This window comes from Pseudorca crassidens, chromosome 15 (assembly GCF_039906515.1).
Source record: "Pseudorca crassidens isolate mPseCra1 chromosome 15, mPseCra1.hap1, whole genome shotgun sequence".
In the NCBI taxonomy this organism is placed as follows: Eukaryota; Metazoa; Chordata; class Mammalia; order Artiodactyla; family Delphinidae; genus Pseudorca; species Pseudorca crassidens.
Window position 1 is genome coordinate 14,388,257 of NC_090310.1, and position 12,490 is coordinate 14,400,746.

Genomic DNA, 12,490 nt, shown 5'->3' on the forward strand with positions numbered 1-12,490 from the left:
GATTATTTTTCCCCAATTTCTGGAAAATGATATTTCTATCCATTCTAAAAACATTTACTACATGGTTAATAGACTTGCCAGCCACTGTACAAGACAATAATATAAAAAATATTAAAATTCTCAGAGGGCATTCAGGTTAAACAGGAAGACTGAATGCACATAATTCAGTACTTTCTGCAATGGATTATCTACTTAGGTAGCTTACACATGGCTACCTTTCATTTGCACCAAATCGTAACACTAAGAACACACTTCATTCTTGTGATTATTACTAGTACTTACTTCTAACCGGAAACCGTGACCTCCTTTTCAAGGCCTAAATGGCTTGTTTCACAGGTGGTAATGGATCACCTATTCCTACACCAGTTCCACACAGTCACTGATTTTGTTACAATTCAGAAAACTCCTTTTTCTATCTGTTTCTCTTGCACAGATTTACACTTCAGTCCAGTGTTTAATTCGTAATGTGAACTCCCTCGCCACTCTGTCCTCTTTTCCTGCTTTAGATTATTTGGAGGACTTACCACTGTTATATATTATAAATTAGTTTATTGTCTATCTCCTCCACTAAAATGTCAGCTCCATGAGGGCACTGTTCACTACTGCACCCTTGGTGCCTACAACAGAGCCAGGCATAGTGCTCAACACTAGTTGAATGAAAGAAAGAATGAAAGTGGCCATTTACTACTGTTCCACCCTTTATAATATTGTAAAGATGTGGGGAGACAAATCTACATAGACCTCTCCTATTTCTACACATCTTGTGAGGAGAGACACTGACTGCCTTTGTTCTGCACCCTTTTCAAGGATAGCTGTATAGCAGACAGGACTGGAAGACAGAGGTAGGGCCTCCCTTAAGTGAAAAGGGTAGATTGTTTACTGTCTAGTATAATAATGTTTCTCTCTGGGGCAAAGGTCAGGCAAGCTCATGGCCCTATAAAAGACCCTCTTCTCTATTATAACTTACTGCATGTGCAGGCATTACCTGGTCTTCTTTGCACTGCCCTGTGGGAATTGATACGTAGGGAATTGGTACAAACGCTGATATACTCTGGTTACTGCTAGTGCTGTAATAAACTGGCCTCTTTTTTTTCTGACCCAGGAGGCTTGCGTCTTCTGCCAGTATCCATGAAACTATGGCAGGCTAACTTTTAACTTGCAAGGAGAATACATCTCAGATCCTTCAAAGTTCTTGCCAAAGGAGCTAAGTGATATGATTGTAGGTTTGTGCTGGTAAATTCTTTTAAAGGTTTTTTCATAGTTTTCTAAGAAAAAACACAGTCTAAATGAACCCTTTTCTTTAAGTATTCTCTAATACTTTCTTTAAGTATTCTCTAGCCAATGCCTGGGATCATCTTTTCTATAAAGTCTGTGTAAAGCCATTTTATTTTTTTTCCTAAAAAACTTTTTCTTTGTAGTGTAAAAGTTTGACAAGTGGGTATATTCCTTTGAATATTCCGAAAGGCTCTCTGTATTCTTTCTTAACTGTATGGCTGATATCTTTTCTTCCACCCCCATTTTGAAAATCTTTGACTACTTCCTTAATTATGTTTTCTGTGTATTTCATCTTTAGAAACTGGATCTCCATGATCTGTTTTCTGGATTAGTTTTCTTTTGTACTACAGTTAACTGTTTGATCTATTTAGGTTTTAACTTTAATGTTCATTTTTTTTTTTTGTATTGCTACTTTCTGCTGCCTTCAATAACTTTTTTTACGAAACTAAACACATTAGGGCTTTACTCCTCCTAAATAAAACTTAAAATTAAACATTAACATTTAAAGTACGACAAGCATGCAGTCCTCAGATTTTAAGATAATCCACCTTATCAGGGAATATACCTTGAGGTCATGTAGAATACATGCGTCTGCTCTCCTAACAGTAATTACATAGCAGGGGAAACTACTCTTTACACACACATATGGTTTAGAATTGTAAATCTATTTTAAAATATAGGAGAACACCTAACTTTTTACTTATTTTGGGGAAGAGAAGATATAGCCATATTTTAAATTATTATATTTTCTTTCTCCTCTTTCAGGTTTAGAAAACAGTTTTTCAGGAGAATTAGTATCAGAAAAACTTTAAGTATATAATATAATCAATACCAGACTTTTACAGAATGAATGGCTGGGAAAAGAACACTGAAATCAGCAAAAGGTCTTAACATTGTGCTTGACTGCTTCCTTCGCAAGGAAAAAGAGCATATTTGAACTACTACTAATAAAGAAATCGTGTTTTAAAAACAGCATTGAAAAACCCAGAAAGTTCATTTATTAAAAAGCTTTAATGCAATATCCAATAAATTAAAGGGTCTAAATTTTGAGGCAGCAGAGGGTTACAAAGGTTATACTTTTAAAAATGGGGCAAGCTACACTTTCAGAACAGGGGAAAATGTATGTGAGGGATTTATCAACAATTAGCAAGGACAGGATTTAGACGGTTTGGGCAGCAAAAGAGTTTCTCTAGGAGTCTTATTTACTTTGATTTAACTGTGGTCTGTGTGTTTTGAAAATATTTTCATATGAATAAATTTGTGGAAAAAAAATTTTTTACCAAGTCAGGGAGCTTATTAAGTTAGAAAATATGGTTTTCAAGTTATGATGGGAAAGGTAAACATCTAACTGGGTCTACATAATGTTTTAAAATTACCCTGGGCACATACAGTTTTTCGTCCAAATGTCAAAGAAATCTAGACATTCTTCATTTCACTGGTGACCATATACATCCCTGAGTCCATGGCCACTCTTAAACCTATTTGAAGCTTGGTTCTCACAGTGAGATTCTTAAATTCTAGTTATGTAAACTAAATATGTAACAATAATAAGTTTAAAAAACTAAACCTTGTAAATTCTTCTTTAGCTTCTTCTTAGCACCCCACTCCCTCCCCCACCTTCTCATTTTCTCAATAAAATTTAAATTCTTGCTGTGGTAACTTCAAAGAAGAAAAAAGTAGCTGATGACAACTGTATGTTCAACATAAATGAATTCTGTGCTAATGATGTCACTGCCTGTCTTGTGTGTAATAGAAATATCTCTTAAAGAATGTGAAAAGGGACTACAAGGGACTATTAAGCAGCTAATGAGATTAATCAAAAAGAAAAAAGGGTAAAAAAATAAACCCTTGGGCTTGGTGGCGCAGTGGTTGAGAGTCCGCCTGCCGATGCAGGGGACACGGGTTTGTGCCCCGGTCCGGGAAAATCCCACATGCCGCGAAGCGGCTAGGCCCATGAGCCGTGGACGCTGAGCCTGCACGTCCGGAGCCTGGGCTCCGCAACAGGAGAGGCCACAACAGTGAGAGGCCCGCATACCACAAAATAAATAAATAAATAAATAAACCCTTCAGCTTCTGAAGAGTCTTAGCAAACAACATTAGTTGAAAAGTCAAGCGTTACACTGCAATACTGCAATGTGTGTGGATTATGTAGGTGCTGAATGAAATTTCAGCCAAAAGAGATACCTTCTGGGAATGAGGAAATTAAAAAAAAAAAAATCTCGGTAGAGATATTAAATGTTTCCTGATAAAGATAAAATGGTTGAAAAAAATTTAATGCAATTCTGAAAATACTTAATTTTCTAGACTTGACCCATATGTGGTAAAAAGGTTGCTCACCACTGGGCATACACTAGGACTAGAGAAAATAGGAATGAAGAGGAAAAAGATGTGGGCAAGAGTGGTTCATTGTTGAAATTATGGGTTAGAAAGTACAGGTCAAAGACACATGTGTGGAAGACACAAGGTGTTATCCAAGTGACCTTGGACGAGTCACTTATCCTCTCTGGCTCTCAACTTCCCCACCTGTAAAATAAAGGGACGGTAACTATATAGTTGCTAAGGTCCCTTTCAATGTTTAAATTTTAGCTTTCCCTTCTCTACCTGAGAAAGGAGAGGAAAATTAAAAATCAATACAGGGCTTCCCTGGTGGCGCAGTGGTTGAGAGTCTGCCTGCCGATGCAGGGGACACGGGATCGTGCCCCGGTCCGGGGAGATCCCACGTGCCGTGGAACGGCTGCGCCCATGAGCCATGGCCGCTGAGCCTGCGCGTCCGGAGCCTGGGCTCCGCAATGGGAGAGGCCACAACAGTGAGAGGCCCGCGTACCGCAAAAAAAAAAAAAAAAAAAAAGAATACAAAACAAAACTAAATAAACCTAAAATGATTACTATTGGTCTAATGACTGTTACTTAGAGTTCAAGGTCTACTATGGCTCTCTTGGCAGTTTACACTATTTACAAGGTGACAAGTTAGGAAGGCTTGTTACTAAAGTACACAACATAAGTAGCTCTGATGCCAGACGTTCCATGCGAAGATGATCCAAACACCATTGAGTTGCAGAGGAAAAGTATTAGCCTAGGAGGCGTGTTTAACTTGGTTCAGTGATATTTCTCAGGTAAGTCACTTAACATTTCTGGGTCTTTATTTTCTCAGTTGTAAAATGACAAAGTTGCACTACATTATCTCTAAGACCTTTCCTAAAACCAAAACTCTATGTTTCTAAGTGGTTCCCAACCTACCCTTTTGTAATGCATTGTTTCCAAAAACAGCTTGGTCTGCTTATAGATTTCTTGGCCTGTCTTGTGGAAGGTCTTGAGAAATTCTATGAACTCTTTAGACACTCTATCCGTTTCAATGCTGGTTTGCCGGTTTATAGAAGGACTGGGAGCTTTTGGTTCCTGAATTTCTGCTGGGAAAATTAAACATAGTAAGTTTCATTACACAGAAGAGCCATGCATGGAATTACTTTCAGTATCTAATTTAAGATTATTTAAATTATGCTAAATCAAAGTTAAACTTGAATTTAAATTATTTTATGTTTAAATATTTGGATTTTCCTTAAAGTAAGCTAAATCTATTTTATGAGTAGGAAGTACAATTAGATAAAACTACATATCTAAAAGATACTCCTATTCAAATAAAGGTGCTCTATCAGTATCTTCTTAGCCAAAATATATCATGCTTTGATCTATATATTTAATCGTTAACACTGAAATGGCATTGCTATCTTGAACAACTCTCTCAAAGACTGCATGAATTTACAAAAACAGTCAACATGTAAAATAACAATCAGTAGAAGCACAAAAATTATAGATGACTTATGCTAGACAAGCTTCCCAAATCCACTTGATTTGCCAAAAAGGCAAAGAGATGAACAATTTTTATGTGGAGATGAACAATTATTTACCCACCATTCAAACTTCAAGTCATACTGCTCAAAGTGAAAGTATGCATCCAAAGTAGCACAGTGACCATGACAGAGCAGAGGCAAGAGAAGCAAAAAAAAACCCACTGTCCAATCAGTTGGCCACACAACTCTTTGCCCTCTTCAAATAAATACACTGAAAGGAAAATAAGACCTTTACATAACAGAGATAAGGGTGTTGTAATAGGGTAAGTGCTCTCAGAAAACATGAACTATCACTTGGTTTCTGATCGCCTTCTAAGCCTCCCGATTTTGAATTGTGCTCTCTAATGCAATACCTGAAAGGAATTAAAGTATCTCATATACCCATGATGCTTTTCTATACACACACAAAAAGAGATAATTAGGAAGAAAAAGTACCTTTTGTAGGTATTAAAATCAACCTATTACATGCTTTCTCAGAGCAATTTCTTTTTTTTTAACTGAAGTATAGATGATTTACAATGCTGTGTTAGTTTCTTGTGTACAGCAAAGTGATTCAGTTATATATACATATAAATATATTCTTTTTCATATTCTCTTTCATTATGGTTTATTACAGGATATTGAATATAGTTCCCTGTGCTATACAGTAGGACCTTGTTGTTTATTTTATATACAACAGTTTGTATCTGCTAATCCCAAACTCCTAATTTATTCCTCCCCTACCCCCTTTCTCCTTTGGTAACCATAAGTCTGTTTCTATGTCTGTGAATCTGTTTCAGAGTAACTTCTTACAACCTTATTTTTTGAGCTTTAGTATCTGAAATACATTTTAATGATGTAGCAGCAATAAAGTTTTAAGATAATAAAAGCATTACCCCTATTAGAGTGACTGGTTTATTCAAGTGAGACAAACACACACAGATCATGTAAAAATATATCTTAACTACATAGGTCAAACGAAAGATTCCACCTCTCACTTCAAAAAAACCCTTTTCCAACGTACACAAATCAATGTGATACACCACACCAACAAAAGAAAAGACAAAACCACATGATCATCTCAACAGATGCAGAAAAAGCATTTGATAAAATTCAACATCTATTCACAATAAAAACTCTTACCAAAATGGCTATAGAGGCAACATATCTCAACATAATAAAGCTATTTATGACAAACCCACAACCAACATAATACTCAACGGTGAAATGCTGAAAGCCTTCCTGCTAAAATCTGAAACAAGACAAGGATGCTCATTCTTACCACTTCTATTCAACATACTATTGGAGGTCCTAGCCACAGAAATCAGACAAGAAAAAGAAATAAAAGGTACCCAAATTGGAAGAGGTAAAATTGTCATTATATGGAGACGACATGATACTATACACAGAAAACCCTGAAGACTCCACACAAAAACTACTAGAACTGATAAACAAATTCAGCATGGTAGCAGGATACAGGATTAACATAAAGGAATCTGTTGCATTTCTTTACACTAACAATGAAACATCAGAAAAGTAAAAACAAACAAACAAAAACCCTTTAAAATCACATAAAAAAAAAACACAAAAAAAACTTAGGCATAAACCTGACCAAGGAAGTAAAAGACTTACATGCTGAGGACTATAAAACACTGATAAAGAAAACTGAAGATAATTCAAATAAATGGAAAGATATCCCATGCTCTTGGATTGGAAGAATTAATATTGTTAAAATGGCCATACTAACCAAAGCAATCTACAGAGTTAATGTGATCCCTATCAGAACTAAAACAAAAATCCTAAAATTTATATGGAGCCATAAAAGACCCAGAATTCCCAAAGCAAAACTAAGTAAAAAGAACAAAGCTGAGGGCATAACCCTTTGAAACTTCAGACAATACTACAAAGCTACAGTAATCAAAACAGTGTGGTACTGGCACAAAAATAGACATATGGATCAATGGCACAGAACAGAGAGCCCAGAAATAAACCCACACAGCTACAGTCAATTAATCTTCGACAAAGGAGGCAAGAGGGACTTCCCTGGTGGTTCAGTGGTTAAGACTTCATGCTTCCACTGCAGGGGGCATGGGTTCAATCCCTGGTTAGGGAACTAAGATCCCATATGCCAAGCAATGCAGCCACAAAACAAAACACACACACACACCCCCCAAAACAAAGACAAAGGAGGCAAGAATATACAATGGAGAAAAGATAGTCTCTTCAGCAAGTGGTGTTGGGAAAGCTGGACAGCCACATGCAAATCAACGAAGTTAGAACACATTCTCACACCATACACAAAAATAAACTCAAAATGGCTTTAAGACTTAAGTGTAAGACATGACACCATAAAACTCCTAGAAGAGAACATAGGGAAAACATTCTCTGACATAAATCCCACCAACGTTTTCCTGGGTCAGTCTCCCAAGGCAATAGAAATAAAAGCAAAAATAAACAAATGGAACCTAATCAAACTCATAATATTTTGCACAGCAAAGGAAACCAAAAGGCACAAAATGACAACCTACAGACTGGGAGAAAATATTTGCAAACAAAGCAACTGACAAGAGCTTAATTTCCAAAATATACAAACAGCTCATATAACTCAGTAACAAAAAAACAAACAACCCAGTCAAAAAATGGGGAAAAGACCTAAACAGACATTTCTCCAAAGAATAAAAACAGATGGCCAAAAGGCACATGAAAAGATGCTCACCATTGCTAATTATTAGAGAAATGCAAATAAAAACTACAATGAGGTACCACCTCACACCGGTCAGAATGGCCATCATTAAAAAGTCTACAGGGCTTCCCTGGTGGCGCAGTGGTTGAGAGTCTGCCTGCAGATACAGGGGACATGGGTTCGTGCCCCAGTCTGGGAAGATCCCACATGCCGCAAAGCAGCTGGGCCCGTGAGCCACAGCCGCTGAGCCCGCACATCTGGAGCCTGTGCTCCGCAACGGGAGAGGCCACAACAGTGAGAGGCCCGCGTACCACAAAAAAAAAAAAAAAAAAGTCTACAGGAATTCCCTGGCAGTCCTGTGGTTAGGATTCCAGGCTTCCACTGCAGGGGGCACAGGTTCAGTCCCTGGTCAGGGAACTAAGATCCTGCATGCAGCACTGTGTGGCCAAAAAAAAAAAAAAAAAAAAAAAATTCAATTAAAAAGTCTACAAATAACAAATGCTGGAGAGGGTGTGGAGAAAAGGGAACCCTCCTACACTGTTGGTGGAAATGTAAATTCGTGCAGCCACTATGGAAAACAGTATGCAGGTTCCTCAAAAAACTAAAAATAGAGTTGCCATATGATCCAGCAATCCCACTCCTGGGCATATATCCAGACAAAACTGTAATTCAAAAAGATACATGCATCACAATGTTCACAGGAGCACTATGTACAATAGCCAAGACATGGAAGCAACCTAAATGTCAACAGATGAATGGATAAAGAAGTGGTGTATATACACAATGGAATACTATTCAGCCATAAAAAAGAAAGAATGCCATTTGCAGCAACATGTATGGACCTAGAGATTATTATACTAAGTGAAGTAAGTCAGAAAGAGTACGACAAATACCATATGATATCACTTATATGTGGAACCTAAAATATGACACAAATAAGCTTATTTACCAAACAGAAACAGACTCACAGACATGGAAAACAAACTTATGGTTACCACAGTGGGTAGAGGGTGAGGGAGGGATGAAGTGGGAGTTTGGGATTAGCAGATACAAACTACCACATATAAAAATAAACAACAAGGATATAATGTATAGCACAGGGAACAAAATTCAATATCCTGTAATAAACCATAATGACAAGAATATGAAAAAATAAACAAACAAAAAACCCCCTTTTCCCCTCTAAACTGCATGTTGATATTAAGTAGTTAGCAGATCAAAATTGCACTTTATGGTTATCTTTCCAAATCACGTATCTGCCTATCTTCTAAAGTATCAGGTGCTTCCTAACTATGATTCAAAATGGAGAAGCCCTGGGACTTCCCTGGTGGTCTAGTGGTTTAAACTCCACGCTCCCAAAGCAGGGGGCTCAGGTTCGATCCCTGATCAGGGAACTAGATCCCACATGCTGCAACTAAAAGCCCACACGCCACAAATGAAGATTCTGCATGCCACAACTAAAAGATCCCGAGTGCCGCAACTAAAAGATCCCGAGTGCCGCAACTAAGACCTGGCACACCTGAATGAATGAATAAATAAATAAATAAATTTAATTAAATTAAAGAAAAAAATTTTTTTAAGTTATGAAAAAAAATGTAGACTCCCTAAAAGAATTCAATCATATTAAAAGAAAACATAAAGAAGACAAGAAGGGCACATAAAAACACACTATATGTATGGTAAAAATACTGTCAAAAGTCAGACAACCAACTGGAAAAAATGTTTGTAAGCTACATCACAAAGGGCTGTTCTCCCTAATATACAAGGACTCCTATAAATATAGAGGAAGAAAAATCCAACGGTTCAATAGAAAAATGCGTGAAGAATACTAACACTGCACAGAAGGGAAACAGAGATGGATCTTAAGCATAGGAAATATACTCAATCTCACACACGATAACAAATGTGCAAATTAAACCTACTAGTATTGTTGTACAGCAGAAACTAACACAACATTGTAAAGTAATTATACTCCAATAAGATTTTTAAAAAAGACAAAGAAAAAAAACTATTATTAAAGGTCATTTTAAAAATTAACAAGTCGGCAAAAATCTGAAGTTTGATGTTGATGAGGATATAGGGGAAAAGGCACTTATACTATGGAGGTAGGAATGTAAAATGACACACCTGCAATGGAATGCAATTTGGCAATAATCATCAAAATTAAAAATACATTTATCCTATGGCCCAACAATTCCATTTCTGAGAAATTTTCCACTGACATAATTGCACATGTACAAAATGAAATATGTACAAGGCTACTCATTTTAGTACTTGTAAAAGGAGAGGTCTGAAGATGGCATAAATGGCCACTACTAAGGGACTAAATAAACTTTGGCTTAATCCATAAAGTGGAATATTACGTAGCTTAAAATTTTAAAAGTATCCTTTTTATGTACCGATAAGGAAAGAGTTCTTAAATATATTGCTAAGCTAAAAAAGCAGGGTATGCGTAGTGTGCTTTTATGTAAAATAGGAGGACTGGGATAAGAACAAATGTGTTTATAAATGAAAACAAAAGAATGATACACAAATTAGTAACAAAAGTTGTCTGAATATGGGGGAAGGACTGGGAACTAGATGGGTGAGGGACCATATATACCTTCTATTTTTGAGCCATTTGGATGTACCTTTTTTTTTTAAGCAAATAAGGCATAATTTAACTCAAAACAAAAACTGGCACATCGTTTCTGAAACTTTTTTTTACCAATACGGAAAACCTAAAATTATATTTGACATGCTGTACAATTAGAAAATATTCTTTAATACTTGGAATTTAACCTTTCACTCAATCTGATAAATTCCACCCCTAGTGGTGATGGAACACCAGGGATTAGGTTTACCCTACTGCCTTAACAACTAGAAAAATCAGACAAAACATATGAAAAAATGGTTTTCAACACTGGCCAACAGGCAGTGGGGAGAGTAACCCCTGAGAGAAGGGGACAAACATGGTAAATCTTACAAGTGCCCCAGCTCACTGCAGGTAGAGTTTTTAGGCCTTGGCACAGGGAGAGGCAACTCAGAGCCTAGCAGACTTGCTGAATTGGGGAAACAATATTTAGAGCTCAAGAAGGCCAGAGTTTCCAGAATTTGCGTGGCAAAACACATAGAGGATGGGCTGCAAAGAAAAATCTCCAGGTAACTGCAGAGGGGTTCCCTTGAGTCTCTGACTGAGTACTGCACATGCACGTGAGAAAAAACTGGGTAAAGGAGTGGGCAGAACAATCTCCTGAGCACACATGACAGGAAATGATTCATTTTTCCTACTAGGCAGGAACAAAGAGTATCAGCAATGACAAATATGTGGGCAGCTATAAAAGACATTTTCTCATTCAAAAATTTACTTAAGGGCTTCCCTGGTGATGCAGTGGTTAAGAATCCGTCTGCCAATGCAGGGGACACGGGTTCAAGCCCTGGTCCGGGAAGATTCCACATGCCGCGGAGCAACTAAGACTGTGAACCACAACTACTGAGCCTGTGCCCTAGAGCCTGTGGGCCACAACTACTGAGCCCGCGTGCCTAGAGCCCGTGCTCCACAACAAAAGAAGCCACCGCAATGAGAAGCCCGCGCACCACAACAAAGAGTAGCCCCCGCTCTCTGCAACTACAGAAAGCCTGCATGCAGCAGCGAAGACCCAACGCAGCCAAAAATAAATAAATAAATTTATAATTAAAAAAAAACAAAACACAAAAAGAAGGCAAGAAAAGAGGAGAGAAAGAATTATATCCAGATGGGATAAATAGAAAACAGAGCAAAATGGTAGGTTTAAGCTCCATCTTATCAAAAATTTCATTAAATATAAGTAGTCTAAATAGCCCTGTGTTTTTAATACAGAAGCAAAACTTGTATTTCAAGTATAGCCAGTCTGTTATGATTATCAAGCTTTCCATTTCCCAATCCAAACACTCAGTTTTAAAAAGTCTTGGCAGCAGAACAAAATGTGCTCTTGAATTATAATGTTTAAGCTATCATTCAATGACAATTTTCTACATGGCAGACACTGTGCTTTACTCCACATTCTCATCAACCCTTAACAATTTTGTTATATTCCTGAAACCATATGAAATAATAAATGTACACACCAATAAAATTTTTTTGTTAGGTAGGTGGAATTATCATTTTACACATGAATACAATGAGGTTAGAGGTTAAGTCATTTACGTGAGACATGTTACACAGGTTAAGAAGAAAAGCTGCGGGCTTCCCTGGTGGTGCAGTGGTTTAGAGTCCGCCTGCCGATGCAGGGGACACGGGTTCGTGCCCCGGTCTGGGAAAATCCAACATGCCGCAAAGCGGCTGGGCCCGTGAGCCATGGCCGCTGAGCCTCCGCGTCCGGAGCCTGTGCTCCGCAGCGGGAGGGGCCACAACAGTGAGAGACCCGAGTACCGCAAAAAAACAAACAAACAAACAAAAAAAACAAAGAAAAAGAAGATAATCTGGGATTTAAATCCAGATCTGTTTGACTCCCAAGCCCAAGTTCTTCACAGTCACACCATAATTCCCTCCTATCATTACAGCATATTTATTCCTATTTAAATTAAGCAACGAGTATCAACTGAGCACCTACTACGTAAGGCTGTCTGCAAGCCAGATGACATATTAAATCGAATTAAATCTTCAATAAAGTAAACCTATAAAAGCAAAATCTTCAAGGGGCTTCCCTGGTGGCGCAGTGGTTAAGAATTCGCCTGCCAATGCAGG

The 12,490-nt window shown here is 37.6% G+C and overlaps 1 protein-coding gene across 6 annotated transcripts in view; it reads right to left on the bottom strand.

The window, feature by feature from the left end:
- RABGEF1 (RAB guanine nucleotide exchange factor 1) overlaps window positions 1-12,490 on the bottom strand; it is an 87,289-nt gene that overhangs the window by 14,955 nt on the left and 59,844 nt on the right. For 5 of the 6 annotated variants that reach the window (XM_067705981.1, XM_067705985.1, XM_067705986.1 and 2 more), the window contains one exon: window positions 4,513-4,682. In XM_067705981.1, coding sequence (XP_067562082.1) covers window positions 4,513-4,682 — 170 coding nt within the window. The remainder of the gene's footprint in view (window positions 1-4,512; window positions 4,683-12,490) is intronic. The other variant, XM_067705982.1, reaches the window with a different exon arrangement.